Raw genomic sequence first — 16,015 nt, forward strand, 5'->3', positions numbered from 1 at the left:
AGGGATGGGGATGCTTGCTGACCGTCCTGTGTCACGCAGGTAATGATTCTCGCTCACCAATCCGTGGTCCGTAGCTTCTTGACTCCACCGTATCAGCTCAGCTTCTCTGACCAAAGGTGAGGCCAACGATTCAGGCGGCGTGTTGGTGTGCGTTTGTGTTTGTGTTTGTGTTAATGGTCGACATTTCTCCCATGTGTTCTTGTTGCGTTTCTAGGTGATGTGGTGGAGAGCAGGTGGTGTTCCTCAGGCTCCATCTGGACACTGAATAACGTCCTCCTGGATTTCACTCTGTTCATTCTGATGTATGTATTACATCATTCTGCATTGAAAGGCGCTGCACCAATAAACCTGCGTTGTCTCGAGCTAAACGGTAACCTCCCCGTGCAGGAATGTACCAGGCTCCCTCCTGTGTTACTGCCTGTCGGAACAACGAAGCAATGTGCTCAGAAGATCAACACATACGACTTCCAGTCAGCCTGCACACAGCAACACATGTGGGTACAACTGGTACGATCTGCAAGCCCCTCGGCCTGCAGCAAGTAGTGGAACATCAAATACACGGCTCCTACAGTCCTAATAGAGCAGTTATCTCATGATGAGGCTACTATCAGTAACACGAGCTAACGCAAGGAAAATATGCAGACAACACATCTCCTTCTCCTCCTACTCATCTCCCCGTGTGCCACACTCTCTCACTCTCTCACTTCTTCGTCTCCAGATCTTTCTCTCTCTTCCTCAACGAAACACTCAACATCAGCGCCTTCATAGTTGTGAAGCACTGACTTCATTTACAAATGATGCCCACAGACTTGATTTGGCAGAATCGTAAAGAGGTTCACGGGAAGCAGCGCGTTGGGCCGGTCACTGGTCCGTGAGGTCAGATCTGGTCTGTCCACGGTGGACTGGTCTCTGCTCCAGCTCTTATAACGCCAACGAGGAGCTCTGATGCTCCTCCTTACCCCTCCCTCCCCTCGGTGAGTCAGCTGTCCTCCCCCACAACACTTCATCAGCACTTTGCCTCCGTCATGGTCTGCAGTGCAGACAGAAGGCTTCTCACACCTTCCTCTTTGTTTCAGCTTTGTTTCATCTGTTGCTTTAACACTCATCCAGTGCTCCTGCTGCTCCTCACTCTCTCCTCATTCCTCCTCCCTCTCCCTCCGGTTCAGTTATATCGGCTTCTGATTTCTGGGTTGTGACCCACTTTTCAGCAGCTGACGTTGTTCTGTTCTGGTTCGGTACTGAGAATCCTTCAGATGAAGCAACACTTCTGATTCAGTCGAGCCTCATGACTGAAACAATGAGAGCTATAAAATGTAAAGATTACATGAATAGAAAAGGCTGAATTCATTTCCAGCTTGGGTTTTTACATTTTGTGGCTTCTCTGTCTTTAGTGCAGGTAAATATTTGGTTTTATTGCGAAACATCTGGACTCTGGACGGACTGGGACTTTAGACAGAAGTCAATAAACACGCCTCACTTTCCAGAGACCTGATTGGTTGTTGGTGGAGTGACCCTGGTTACACGGGAGGGACTGGATTCTATTTCATTGCTCTCTGGCGTGAATTCGGGTACGTCTCAGCTTTGTTTGAGTCTCCAGGTTCCAGTCGAAAACATGGGCTCTGGAAGCTCCTGTGAATACTCACAAGAGATTTATGACAGCTGTGCTCTCAATATTTATGAAAGAGCCTTACGGGAAACATGTATCATTCCAGATGTGGGCCTAGACCGGTCTCTGCTGAAGTATTCTGGTTTGAACTCCAACGCTGAGCTGCAGACCTACTCCGATGGTCTGGTCAATCAGATTCCAGAATACGTTGAGAAGTTGGGATCTAGTTTGAGTTCGACTTTATTCCCAAATGCTGTTGGACTCGGAGCATTGATGATTTCCATGATCATAGATATTTCCATGAAGAGCCACGTTGCAACTTCTGATGATTCATACAGCAAGTTCCTGCAGGCATTTGGTGAAGAGAAGGCCTCAGCAGTCCGGGACACTGTGTCGGAGTATGTGAAGCGCCATCAGATGTACCTGACTGATAACCGACACCTACAGGGTGAACTAGCGAGACTGGAGAGACAGCTGAGCAACCATCTCACCATCCTCAGAAACTCCCTGCTGCTTGACGGACAGATGAGGAGCCGTGGGTTGAAGATCTGGGTGAACGGAGCCTCCTTCCACGTCCAGATGTTGATCCATGAGGCTCGACTGAATCAGAAGACTGGCATCAGTTCGAAGGGCTATGTTCATGTCATCCAAGCTGCCCTCACTACGTATCTACAGGACCTGGATCAGCTGCTGGAGAAACACAGGAAGGACTTCGCCGGTCATACTGCTGTCGGTCATGAAATGAATTGCGGTGGTGACAATAGTTGTCTTTCTGGACCGATGTCCGTATGTTCTTTACAAAACCTTAAACTTACGTGTTTACTTCAACTACAACCAGTTGGAAAAGACCTCTGCATCAGCACTTCTAATTATCAAGTGTACGGCTCTGATGGAACTTTAGACCACAACACTAAACAATTGTCAGATTCTTTTATTAATCATATTTTCTCAAAACATCCACCACTCGCAGGTTTAAAGAGCCATTTTTCAAACATCAAGAACAATCTAAACTATTACATCAACCAACATGATGAATTCACTCTGCCATCAGCCCGTTAAGTTGTTGTGAGGTTTTAAAGTTAATAATTAACAGCAGCGCATGTTGTCAGTGTTTTGTATCTAAAATCATGTGATATTTTTAACACACAATGAACGCAGAAAGACATTTGATTTAAGGTTTTCTTTTAATTCTTAAGCCAAACCAGCATGTTTCATATTGTTCAGCATCATTTCTCTTCATTTTCAAGTATTAAATACAAAGTGCATTCAACCCTTTGTGGACGTGTTTAACAGGATAAATGTTTTTCCATTTACAGATGAGGCGTTATGCGTCAAATTCTTACTATGTGTTCAACATAAATGAAGTGAATCCAGTGACTGGATGGTGCGTCACTCAGCTGGAAGTAGTACAGATACTCTCAGTCACTCGGCGCTGTGAGGAGGGAGCTTCTTGTGAAGTGAACTCCATCAGCGTGCTGCCACCATGTGGTTCACATATTCACTTACACCACCCAGCGCCCCACACTGAATATCTGTAATCTGTGACCATGAGATGATTCAGCCTGAGGCATGTCCAGGACTTCCAGAGGGACGCAGGACATGTGGTGCTCAGGTCCATTTATTGGTTGTCACGTCCTCTGAGCCACTAGAGGTGTGTTCATCTGGGAACACATTCACTGTAAAACACCACAGACAAGACGAAGCACCAGACAAACAGAGACAGAGGGACGGACGGGGGACAGGTGGACATTGCGAGTCACATGTTGGGACATTCTCTGTCACGAGTCCTGCAATTCCTTTGCAAGATGCAGCTTCGTATGTATGATCAGGGCTCCAGACTAACTCTTCTCACTGGGAGCACAGTGGCCCCTAACTTAACATTTAGGGGCGCACGCTATAAATCGACTCGTCCCATCATTTTTACTGTATTACTGATAAATAAGTTTATAAGAAACTTGTGCAATAGTTTTAATAACATACACCAGTTATACAGCTTACAAATACAAAATGAATATTTATGCTCTACTGACGACAGAACAAGTTATGGACATAACTTGTGCATTAACACTTCCTGCAAACAATCCCCCCCTGGTGCCTGTGTTTGTGTTTTAATTGTGTAGTGAGTCTTAATGTCGTGTTCCCCGCATGCACAATGTGTATGGCGTTATATTTGTGCCACAATCCTGAGCGCGTAATTTTAAGTTTTGAGCACAGAGAACTATATTTTAGCAAAGAAAAACGTATTCCGTGCGCGCAGTTTACTCAGGTTCCCTCTCCACAAACTGGTTTTCTGCACGCAGGCAGCCGTTGCTGCGCTCGCTCCACCTCTTCACTCTTTGCTCGCTCGACTCACTCGTGCTCACTATAGTGGGCTGAAGTGTGCAACACAAACATTTAATAACCAAACAACAAACGGATAATTTACTGGTCGCGGTCGATGAAACATGTACTCGCACTGTGTCTCATTTTAGGCGCAGAATGCGACCATTTGGTCGCAGTCTGGAGCCCCGATGATGTTTGTGTGTCTCTGTTGGTTGTAAACAGGCCTTATGAGGGACACACGCTGCAGCATGTGGGATAAAAACACGTCTTTGGTGAGCTGAAGCTTAATATGAGGACTCCACGAAGACGAGACCACCAGTAAGAAGACTGTTTCTACACAGCTCTTTTTGATGACATCATCCAGCGGGTTCTGGTGAAACCAGATGACATCACGAGGTTGACCAGAGCCTCATTTAGCTCAGACTCCATCAGACCTTCAGCAGAGACCAGTCCACCAGGGACAGACCCAGATCCGGATCTTCACCGCAGCCTTGACCCTGCAGTCGTCGCTCTTTTAGGAGCAGATCTGTCTCGGGCCTCCAGGCCTTCTGTCTCCCTGTCTTTGTCCTCCAGGCCGTCTGTCTCTCTGTCTCTGTCCTCCAGGCCGTCTGTCTCTCTGTCTCTGTCCTCCAGGCCGTCTGTCTCTCTGTCTCTGTCCTTATGTCTCCCTGTCTCTGTCCTCCAGGCCGTCTGTCTCCCTGTCTCTCTCCTCCAGGCCTTCTGTCTCTGTCCTTCAGTCTCTCTGTCTCTGTCCTCCAGGCCGTCTGTCTCTCTGTCTCTGTCCTCCAGGCCGTCTGTCTCCCTGTCTTTGTCCTCCAGGCCGTCTGTCTCCCTGTCTCTGTCCTCCAGGCCGTCTGTCTCCCTGTCTCTGTCCTCCAGGCCGTCTGTCTCCCTGTCTCTGTCCTCCAGGCCGTCTGTCTCTGACAGCCACTGTTTGCTTTCGTCCCTTTGTGTTGAATTCCTTCCTGTGTAACAAAAGAGACGCCTCATTCTGCCAGTTGGACTTTGCACAGTGACTCTGCGCTCGCTTTGGATTTGTGTTCCCGTTGAAAGCTGCAGGTCTTTGGAATGAGGCCACGTTCTTCTGTGGACACCAGGCCTTCAAATGTGAGTTTGGCCAACGGACCGCGTGAAGCCACTTTAGAGAAGCTTCCTCCCAAACTGAGTCTTAAGTGAGACGATACCAGAGTTTATCTAGAGGTCAAAACACAAGTTATTCCGGTCCAAGTTCAGAGAGAAGACGTAGGCGGCAGAAGACCTTTGTGCGTCTGTCACTGTGTGTTTTGATTGAAACTCAGACTCCACCTCAGCTGACATACCGGCGCTGAGCCCTCGGTGTGAAGGAATTCCATCTTGTGAAATGGGAACAAACAGCGTGAGAGAGACGCGCAACTTCAACACATCACAACGTTTTATTGCACAAGGCAGTACTTGTTTTTGTCAGTGACTGTTAGAAAGCAGGAACCCTGCTGACTCGCAGCACGACTAACAGACACTCAGCCGACTGCACGTGGAGCCGCTCAACAATCTAAGAGACTCTTCACCGGATCACAGCCGACGTCCCCGTCCCCGTCCCCGTCCCCGTCCCCGTCATTGAGGGAGTGTGTAAGCGTGATGAGTCGATAAGCTCGGTAGCACAGCAGCGATAGCAGAAGGCATCGTACACCAAACGTCCACTCGAGGTTTACGACAGCGTGCACAGGCGAATGTGTGTGTGTCAGATAACGTGTGAGTGTGTGCAAATGTGTGTTGGACTTTCCTCCCAGACATTGAGTTGCTTTTCAGTTTGGTGGAGAAAATACAGCTGAGTGCATCGTTTCCTGTTTTAACGCAATTACAACAGGACAGCAGTACACTGCGTAATGATAATAGCAGGATTCCCAACAGGCTCATTTAGAGGTGCTGACATCCAGGTCCTGCAGAGGTCATTTATACACCTGTGTATGAGTGTTTAAACCAAACGTTAACAGACACCAACAAAGGTTGTGACTGAAGGTGTTTCCACCAAAACGATCAGGAGCCACAAGATGAGGCAGAAAATAATCACAGAGCAGAATCAATTCACATGCATCTTATTCTTATATAAACATGTAACCCAAACGCAGCGTAGCTCAGTCCCGAGGTCTAATCCAGACCACCTTCTACCAGACCATCTTCCACCAGACCACCTTCCACCAGACCACCTTCCACCATGCCCCTTCCACCAGACCACCTTCCACCATGCCCCTTCTACCAGACCATCTTCCACCAGACCACCTTCTACCAGACCATCTTCCACCAGACCACCTTCCACCATGCCCCTTCTACCAGACCATCTTCCACCAGACCACCTTCTACCAGACCATCTTCCACCAGACCACCTTCCACCATGCCCCTTCTACCAGACCATCTTCCACCAGACCACCTTCTACCAGACCATCTTCCACCAGACCACCTTCCACCATGCCCCTTCCACCAGACCACCTTCCACCATGCCCCTTCCACCAGACCACCTTCCACCATGCCCCTTCCACCAGACCACCTTCCACCATGCCCCTTCCACCAGACCATCTTCCACCATGCCCCTTCTACCAGACCATCTTCCACCAGACCACCTTCCACCATGCCCCTTCCACCATGCCCCCTTCCACCAGACCACCTTCTACCAGACCATCTTTCACCAGACCACCTTCCACCATGCCCCTTCCACCAGACCACCTTCCACCATGCCGCCTTCCACCAGACCACCTTCCACCATGCCCCTTCCACCAGACCACCTTCCACCAGACCACCTTCTACCAGACCCCCTTCTACCAGACCACCTTCCACCAGACCACCTTCTACCATGCCCCTTCCACCAGACCACCTTCCACCAGACCACCTTCTACCAGACTACCTTCCACCAGACCACCTTCTACCAGACCACCTTCCACCAGACCACCTTCTACCAGACCACCTTCCACCAGACCACCTTCTACCATGCCCCTTCCACCAGACCACCTTCCACCAGACCACCTTCTACCAGTCTGCCCCCCCCCGGTCTGGTCCTCTGCCTGAGCTTTATAGTCTCGGATGAGGAAATCAGCCCCAGGTGCGTCTCCTCATCACCTGACCTCAACGCTCTCCTGATGGAGTGGGCGGAGCCTGTGGCTCAACAGCAACAACAACGGCTTTGAATAATCTACAATAAATAAGAATTATAATCCTGTGCTCACTTAATGTCTGCTGGGCTAAAAATGTAACATGAGATATTGTGTTTGGACTAAAGGACTAAACGGTGAGAAAATACAAACCTCTCCCAGAATGCAGAGAGGACAATACACCAGACTTCCTGCTGCGCACACACACACACACACACACACACACACACACACACACACACACACACACACAGTGGATGAAGTCATAAAACATGAGGGGTCAAGGAGTCAAGGGACAAACTCATTTCAAAACACAGACCGTCAAGGACACACACACAAACACACACACAAACACTGTTGTGATCTGATCCTGCATCAACACACCAGCAGAAAATAGCTCCAACAGGCAGGAAGAACGCTGCATCCTGAAGATAACACCGGGATGCACCACAACCACAATGTGGGGGCAGGAAAGGCTGCTCTGTGACGCCCACAGCGCCGTCAGGGGTCCGTTGGGGGTCCGTTGGGGGTCCGGATGTGATCAAGCATTTAGCCGCAGCGACATGGCGTTGCAATGTGCAGGTGCAGCTAATAGAGCAGCCACATCGTGCACGCATCAGGTGCTAACAGCAGAAACAATGAACCATGACAGCAGCTCCAGTTTGGTGCGAATTCAAGAAAGAGACTTTGAGGTAATGAGCGATGTGCTGAAGGCCACAGAGATCTGAAATGAAATATCTTTGTGGTTCCTCTCTCTCTCTCGTGTGTGAAACATGAGAGGGAAGCTTGAGTTACCCGTCTGGCCTGCAAACCCCCCACGGACACAGAGAGCAGCTTCATGCGTTCATCTCATTGGTCTCAATCGATCGGTTGAAGGTCCTTAAAGATCACTTCCGAGAAAACGGTTGCAACTGGTTTGTGCTCCTAACAAGGCCACGTTTTACTTTGAAAGGATCTCGTGAACGGAGAACCTGTTCACTTCTGCCCCATGAACGGGAACCCGTAACCACGGCAACGCCCCGATCGGGCCGCTCTCACAGCTTACGCCCCGGTACCGGGACGTTGGCCGCGTTGGACTCACGTTGGAGAGGAATCACATATTTCAGGCAGCTGTGAGGGTGACAGCTGGATTTGTGTGATGACGTCATCGGCGTCACATGGTTCCTGACAGGAAAGACGTTACAGCAGCTCAGATGGGAAAGTTGATTTGTAAATTATTCATTATTCCTGCTGAAGAGCCGGACTCACGTCTCTGCTTCACTGACCTATGAGAACCATCCAGAAGGTCTGTGGTCGTCTCTGCTTCACTGACCTACAAGAACCAACCAGAAGGTCTGTGGTCGTCTCTGCTTCACTGACCTACGAGAACCAACCAGAAGGTCTGTGGTCGTCTCTGCTTCACTGACCTACGAGAACCAACCAGAAGGTCTGTGGTCTGCTTAAAAAGAACAGGAATTCTTTCAGCTTCTTGAGCAGTTTGCATTTGCAGCTGTTTTTATTGTAGAGTACACAGCTGGATCCAGTCTGCTGATTGACAGTCGACCAGTGGTGCCAAGTCTAAATTAAAAACCTGTCAAAATGAAATCTGAATGCAACAACGTCCCCAGTTCTTTTCATCTTTGTTGCCATATTCTTCATATGAGAAACAAGCTTCATGAGGTTTATTAACGTTCATTCAACACCTCAACCACAGAGCTTTTGTTTTATTAAATCCTCAAGTGTTCATCTTCCAAATAAAGACAGACTTTTAAACAGGAAGTTCACATTCTCCAGTACAATAACACATTGTAAAAATAAACTTTTTTTTTTTTTTACAAAAATTTCTTCAACATCAACCCAGATTCCTCACTTCATGTATTATGTACACTGCTTTGTACATTAGTGCGAATAATGAAGATCGATATCCGCTAACAATAAGTAAACAACAACACGTTCAAATAACAAACATTCCTCTGAAATATCAACACGATTCATCCCCAAAAGAAAACATGACAAATAGTACTATTAGTTTGAACTGTGTCTAAAGGCTAAAACTTTCACCATAAATGTCTCATTTACAGCCGGAGACGCGTCCGTCCCTCTGATGTCCTGACGGGAACGATCACACACACAAAGAGGAGGAAAACGTTTAAAAGGTTTACACGTATCACAATGCTCCAAACTGGAATTTATTTTCAGAAATCATTAATTTCTCTTTTCTTCTCCACAGCATCAAATTGTTATTGAGTCGAAATGCAGCAAAATTGTCGTCTTTCTTTGCAGATGAGCCTAATTTAAGGAAAAGCTTCAGCTTTCTGTGACTTCTGTGTCTTTGGGGTTGATGTGTTGGTTCCTGATGCAGCAACGAGAGCCGAATGCTAACTGACCAGCAGGGACGCCGCCGTCGCGCCGCCGTCCCAACGAATGTCCCTTTGAATGAAACCTAAACCTAAAAAGTTTGCTGCAGGAGCCAAAGAGAGGGAACGTTAACTAAAAGATGAGGCAGCTGGAAGCTCCGACAGATGAACCGATTACTGAAAGTTTCATGTGATAACTTTGAATTTCTAAAAGAGTTGTTGTGCCACTTTGAGAAGACATAAAAGCCTTTATCTTGGTTGTCGGTGAATTTCGCGGATCAGTTTCTATCTTTTCCCTCGTGAGTGACCTTTGACCCCAGAGGGCGCAGAAGCAGAGCGGCGGGACGCGACCGGCCTTCAGTTGGAGGTCTTGAGCTCGAAGCGGCTGTACACCTGCCTGGACTTGAGCTGGTTGTACTGGTTCACCAGGTCCAGCTTGCTGTGGCCCAGCGTCATGCGCTTCTGGTCCTGCCGATTCATCGGCACGGTCGGGGAGAGCGGCGCCGGCGGGGGGGGCGGGCTCTGCTGGCTCTCCGGCTCGGGCTGAGAGAGGTCCGGCCCCCCCCAGGGCGGGGTGCCGAGAGGGGACGGGGACCTGCGGAAGGTCTCTTTGCTGGAGGGGGGCAGGAAGAGGTCCGAGAGTCTGTTGAGGAACAGGTTGGAGGGGGACCGCTGCCTGCGGGGCGGCCTGCCGTCGTGGGCGGGGGGGGGCGGCGGGGCTTTGGGGTTGGAGCTGGTGAACATGTGGTCGTACCACCCCAGCCCCTGGAACTTGGAGGAGGGGGCGCCTGCGTTGGGCCGCATGGCGCCGGGCGGATGGCCGTAGGGGGGCGGCGGCCGGTCCATAGCTGCGCTGTGATTGGCTCCCCCGTTGGCGGGACCTCGCGGCCCCGGCGTCACGTGGCTCTGAGGAGTCGGCGTTTGCCCCGAGCCCCTCCTCTGGGGGCTGGGGGGCGGTTTGCTGTCGTGACCTTGGGTGACCTTGTACACGGTGCTGGAGGTCATCCCGGGCGCAGCCTTGACGCTGGAAACGCTGCTGCTCGATTGGCTGCTGGAGTTATCAGAGGAGCGCCAGTCCCTCTGCCTGCTGGGGGGGGGGGGGCAAGAGAACTAAAGTAAACGTCTTTGTCTAAATGTGTCTGTACAGCGTTCTGTAGCGTGTTCTGAAAGGTGACACCTTACAGGTTTGTGATCATTATCATACGTGTTCCTGTCGGCATCATGACAGACGAATGTTTTGTAGCAGTTTTGTATTTCTACATAAATTCATAGATCCATAGTTGCCTCTAATGTAGAATTCACTTGTCACTTTCTGTTCGCTGGTGTACTTTATTTTGAATTTTTAACTTGATCTTTTATTCCTTTATTTTAAACTAACTCATAGCATCATATTTATCTGACACTGCTGTCGTCTGTCACGCACCAACCGCCAAGTCAAATTCCTTGTATGTGAATATTACGGCAGGAACTGGTTCCTCATTCATCTCTCGTCACATATCGGTTATGAAAACGGGGCCACGTTGGACGCGATCAAAGCCTCCGGCTCGGTACCTGTCGGAGAGCAGGTCCAGCCCCGCCGCGGCGCCGGGGCTCATCATGGCGGCCTGGTAGGGCTGGTAGTACGACGCCCCCTCGTCCTCCGGGCAGTAGAAGCAGTCGATGAGCTGCGAGTCGGCGTACAGGCAGCGGAACTCCCGGTCGAAGCTGTCGGTGATGCGACCGGAGAAGTGCATCACCATGTTGCTGTGCACCTGAGCCGACAGCCAGGTGAAGCTGGAGAGGAGGGGGGGGGGCAGTGAGCTCCAGGAGGGTCCGTGTGTTCGGGGGCTCGACGGAGCGACATCGGTTTTATCAAGACATCTATTGATCTATTGATATTGACTAAATGATTCAAGAGTCATTAATAGATCAGAGGTGCTGATAGGACGAGGAGATCCATTCATTAATATAATAATAGTAATAAGTAAATAACAGGAAGCAGTGAGGTCAACAACAATAAAACGACACCGTCAAAATAAAACAAATCATTTTGGGAATAAATTGTTTAACCAATAAAGAAATAGATCAGCAAAGAGATAAAAGCGTAGAAATGAGCTTCAGAGGGGTCGCTGCCCCCCCCACACCCCTCCTCTGTGTGTGTGTCTCACCTGTAGGACCCGGCCATGACCTCCTCACAGTCGATGATCATGAACTTCTCGAGCACCTGACCGGTGAACTTCTTGCCGCTCTTTGTGCAGTAAGTGTCACCACATGTGCTGCGGATCCTCATGTTCTACACACGCAGACACACGCAGACACACACATACACGCACACACACACACACACTCTCTGAGTATTTGGCAGCATTATGACGTTTAGTTTGAGGTTTTAGACGTTTGATCATCACGATCATTTGAGCTGCAGGAAGCGCCGGCGTTTACGCCACATGAATTTATTATTATTTATCATTATTATTATTTTTATTACAAGCTGGAGATTAATGGAAGGTAAAAATAGTTAACGTTAATATTCATTCATCATCATTTTTTTTCCTGATTCGGCAAATGTCGTTGACTAATTCAGTGGCGTGAGGCGATGGCATGACGTTGGCATGACGGTGGCATGACGATGGCGTGACGGTGGCAGCAGCACTCACGCTCATGTGGGCGCTGCGGACGTCGAGGGCCGAGCACATGTCAGTGAAGTGCTGCAGGTTCTTCTCGTCCAGCAGGATGTACACGGGGACTTTGCGCTTGTTGGAGGCCTCCATGAGGTCACACAGCAGGTCCACGTCCGTGAAGACGTCCATCACCAGCGCGATCACCTGCAGCACGCACGGACACGCACGGACACACACATGGACACACACGTTGACACACGGACACACACATGGACACACACGTTAACACTTAAATCCAAACTGCAATCCAACTTCTGTGCTCATACAACTATTCTCAATTTCCGTGTTCTCTGGTAGTAAAATAAGCAGTGGAATAATAGTGGAATAATAATATTGTGAACCAGTTAGAATGACAGGAGGCCGGTGATGACATCATCAGCCAGCAGGGAGCTCCAGGTGAGGAGACAGAAAGTCCACAAAGAAACAAAAACGTCCACAAAAGACACAATTTGAGTGAAAAGCTGCGACACCGATACGCTCATCTAACCTCCGAGTTACGGCTCAGAGATTATTATAGATCCTGTTTGACTCGTTGGACTTGTTCTGGGTCCCGTTAGGACGGTTCGCTCCTGAGCCGCTGAAGAGCGCCACAAGTTCCCATCATGCAAAGCGTGCACACTTTACACTAAAACTCCCCAGAAGAACAATTAAACTCGGTTTAAAAAGGAGTGAAGACACACACACACACACACACACACACACACACACACACACACACACACACACACACACACACACACTGCATGTACAGACGTATCGATGCCTGCTGGCTTCATGCACGTGGAAATGAGTAACGCACACTTCAAATGATTGACAGGTCTTCAGGCGCAGCGGGACGTGGGAGGCGGAGCTTCTCCATCACATAAAGGGGGAATGTCGTGTGAATGGAGGCTTTGTTGTGGGAGTCAGCGGAGTCGTGCGTAATGAGAAAAGTCTCCTTTATACAGCAGCAACATTCAAAGCTGCTTCAATGTGGCAGCAGCTGCTTTACTGTTGTAATCCAGCAAGAGGAGCCTGAGATAAGAGCAACAAAGTGACTCTGCACCAACACGTGAGACACACACGTGATGCAGGACGAGGGGACGGACGCGCGGCTGCTGCCGTTACCCCGGAGAGGGGCAAGAGAGGGGCATGTCCCACGGTATGAACATTACTCCGCGGGGTCAGAGGGAAGAAACGTCACCAAACAACCTCAGAATCTATCGAGAGAGACGAACACAACAAGACACAACAGAGACAAACACAACCACGATGCCGAGCAAAGGGGACAACAACTGCAGAGACACACAAAGCTACAGAGACATGAAAGGACTACAAAGAGACTGACACAACAACAACTTTTGCATGTCATGTCCTCGGTGTGCAGAGAGACGAGCAGTGAAACCAGTTTGTCAGCATGAACGTGAACATGCAAATATTTCCATTTCAAAGTTAAACCGAAGACGTCTCTACGATGCATTTCCAATGCCGCCCTCTTCTTCTTTGGTCTTTGTGTAATGTTTTCTATTTCCTCGCCTCCGATTCAATCATGTGACCATCATGTCACCCATCCTCAGATTATCGTCCCACTATTCAACCGAAAGCTTAAAGGTTTTGCAGACGGCCAAGTGTGTTTATTTGAGATCTGATGTGGTTTATTGCGATGATAAATAATGGAAGAAGCTTATTTAACGTAGAAACCAGCATAACCTGCGACCCCTAATATCACTATTGATCTGCTATTGTTCTTTTTACTGCAAAGGGTCTTTAGAGAGAAGAGACGTTGTCTCTGATCATTAAATGTAGTTTAAGGAATAAGTTATTTTACAACACATATAAAACAGAAATAAATACTAGAACCTCGTTACAGAAGCAGAAAGGCTCCACGTGATGAGTAATAAAATGACCTTCTTGGCCCTGTTGATCAGGCCCCTGATGATGTCCTTCACGTTGTGGGACTTGTCCCTCTGGAAGTAGATCTGCGTCTCGGACGGCCCGCACCTCGCCGGGGAGTCCGGCCAGCCGAGCTCCAGCAGCGGCGGCTCGTCGTCGGACATCATCGGGAAGTAGGTCCCGGAGGTGAGGTCGGACACGGCGTCTCCGTCCCCGAAGTCCCGCTCGCCGGAGCAACCGGCGCCGCCTGCCGCGGCGCCGCCTCCGGCGGCCGCCTTGGCCGCCTGGCCGGCGATGTAGCGCAGCTCCGCGGGGGACAGGAAGTTGAGCTCCCGCTCCTCGGCCAGCACGCGCCGGTACTCCTGCTCCCCGAGCTCCAGCAGCGCGTCCGTGGCCAGACGCGCCGCCTCGTTGTGGCTGAGCTCCAGCGAGGCCACCTGCCGCCACGGGTTCTTCACCTCCTCCAGCCGGGAGGCGAGCTTCCCCAGCGGCTTCCTGGGGGCCGCGGGCGGCCGCAGGCCCTCCGAGCTCATCATGGTTCCGTAGCTGCGGGGGGGTCAACAACTAGTTCCTGCTATGGACGCTGCGTGGGGACATTATTGCACAAAAGGAGACACGGTAAACAAATAAACTCCATCGGGTCGATAATGTCCTCGTCCTTTTCCAAACGTGTCTTCAGCTCTAAAGTCCCTCCAGGTCCCCCACCCGTTCATCCGGGGCTTTAGTCCCGTGGTAATGGTCCCCGCGCCTCTGGTTCCTCGGTGTGTCGGACAGGATCTCCGGTCCCGGGAGACTCTGCAGCTCCGCGGCCGCCTCTTCCCTCCGCGCGCGTGTGTGTACAGGTGTTTGTGTGTGCGTGCGTGCGTGCGCGCGCGCGTAACCGTGTGCGAGAGGTGTGGGTTTTCAGCTCACCTGTTGTTACCTGTGCTGTCATTGGTCTCTAAGGTAGACATGCTGCTCCCTCCTCCTCTTCCTCCTCCTCCTCCTCCTCCTCCTTCCGTTGTCACAACAGACAGAATGAACAACTTCTGGTTAGACCTTTCAAAATAAAGCACCCGTTTGAGTGTCGCTGTGTAGTTTTATTCAACTAATGATGTGCCGAGTCTCAGTAATCAATAATCATCGCTCATTTATTTGTCACACACGCGGGTCTCGTGTATCTCCTGTGGGCGTGTCTGAGCTTCTCTGTTTGCACAGAACGCGTCAGAAGGGAAACGCCCCCCCACACAAACACTGACGTCCGTAAACATCCGCGTTAGCGCGCGACTAAATGTTGACCCAACAGGGCGGAGGTGCACACAGCAAACACCTCTGGGGGGGGCACTCACCGGCTGATGACATCATCGTCTTATTGCTGATGGGAGGCAGACTGCCCTCGGGGTCATAGGTCACGTGAACTAAAGACAGTTGTATCACTCTGAGCTTTCATTGAACCGTTTCAGCGTCGAGACGGCGTCACGTGATCGCTGCATTTAAGCGTCAATCAAACAGAAACTGAATTATGAATCGGCTGGATGAATGCATGAATGCCTTATTAGGAATCAGGAAACATTTGGTGCCATAATGTGTCACATTTGACTTGGCGGTTGGTGCGTAACAGCAGATAGTGCGACAATAGACAGCAGTGCACGAGGAATAAAATAAAATATAATGCTATGGGTTAGTAGGGCGGCACGGTGGCGTGGTGGTTAGCACTGTCGCCTCACAGCAAGAAGGTCCTGGGTTCGATTCCGCCCAGTGGCCTTTCTGTGTGGAGTCTGCATGTTCTCCCCGTGTCTGCGTGGGTTCTCTCCGGGTTCTCCGGCTTCCTCCCACAGTCCAAAGACATGCTCTGGGGATCAGGTTAATTGGGGACTTTAAATTGCCCGTAGATGTGTGAATGTGAGTGTGATTGGTTGTGTGTCTCTGTGTCGCCCTGCGATTGGCGACCAATCCAGTGTGTACCCTGTCTATCGCCCGAAGTTGGCTGGGATGGACTCCAGCCCCCCCGCGACCCTGTGTGCAGGATAAGCGGTTTGACGATGGATGGATGGGTTAGTAGTTTAAGGCTATATGTTACCTTAAAAATAAAGGAATAAAAGTTAAAGGTAAAAATTCAAA

General features: G+C 50.0%; 2 protein-coding genes across 3 annotated transcripts; one reads left to right on the plus strand and one right to left on the minus strand.

The window, feature by feature from the left end:
- The first annotated feature begins 1,521 nt into the window (after positions 1–1,521).
- On the plus strand, positions 1,522–2,876 carry LOC120835794 (uncharacterized). The gene has a single exon (XM_078092644.1). The coding sequence runs from the start codon at positions 1,613–1,615 to the stop codon at positions 2,663–2,665; it is 1,053 nt and encodes a 350-aa protein (XP_077948770.1). The 5' UTR covers positions 1,522–1,612; the 3' UTR covers positions 2,666–2,876.
- Positions 2,877–8,735: 5,859 nt separating this feature from the next.
- On the minus strand, positions 8,736–15,082 carry fam83c (family with sequence similarity 83 member C). Of its 2 annotated transcripts, none has more exons than XM_078092625.1 (6): positions 14,828–15,082; positions 13,930–14,498; positions 12,020–12,187; positions 11,531–11,655; positions 10,935–11,156; positions 8,736–10,470 (listed from the first exon to the last, which is right to left on the minus strand). In XM_078092625.1, the coding sequence occupies exons 2-6, from the start codon at positions 14,449–14,451 to the stop codon at positions 9,741–9,743; spliced, it is 1,767 nt and encodes a 588-aa protein (XP_077948751.1). In that variant the 5' UTR covers positions 14,452–14,498; positions 14,828–15,082; the 3' UTR covers positions 8,736–9,740. The 2 variants fall into 2 exon arrangements, with proteins under 2 accessions (XP_077948751.1, XP_077948752.1); XM_078092626.1 differs by having other exon boundaries at positions 8,736–10,467; positions 14,828–15,062.
- Between the last annotated feature and the right edge of the window lie 933 nt (positions 15,083–16,015).

The sequence above is a fragment of the Gasterosteus aculeatus genome, chromosome 17 (assembly GCF_964276395.1).
Source record: "Gasterosteus aculeatus chromosome 17, fGasAcu3.hap1.1, whole genome shotgun sequence".
Taxonomy (NCBI): domain Eukaryota; kingdom Metazoa; phylum Chordata; class Actinopteri; order Perciformes; family Gasterosteidae; genus Gasterosteus; species Gasterosteus aculeatus.

Bases quoted from the DNA above. Each gene is read 5' to 3' on its own strand.
- LOC120835794 (XM_078092644.1), top strand. From the start codon at position 1,613: ATGGGCTCTGGAAGCTCCTGTGAATACTCACAAGAGATTTATGACAGC.
- fam83c (XM_078092625.1), bottom strand. From the start codon at position 14,451: ATGATGAGCTCGGAGGGCCTGCGGCCGCCCGCGGCCCCCAGGAAGCCG. The intron at 12,188-13,929 runs GTCATTTTATTA...TGCGTGCTGCAG, and splicing joins TGATCAACAGGGCCAAGAAG to GTGATCGCGCTGGTGATGGA. The intron at 10,471-10,934 runs GTACCGAGCCGG...CCCCCCCCCCAG, and splicing joins CTGGACCTGCTCTCCGACAG to CAGGCAGAGGGACTGGCGCT.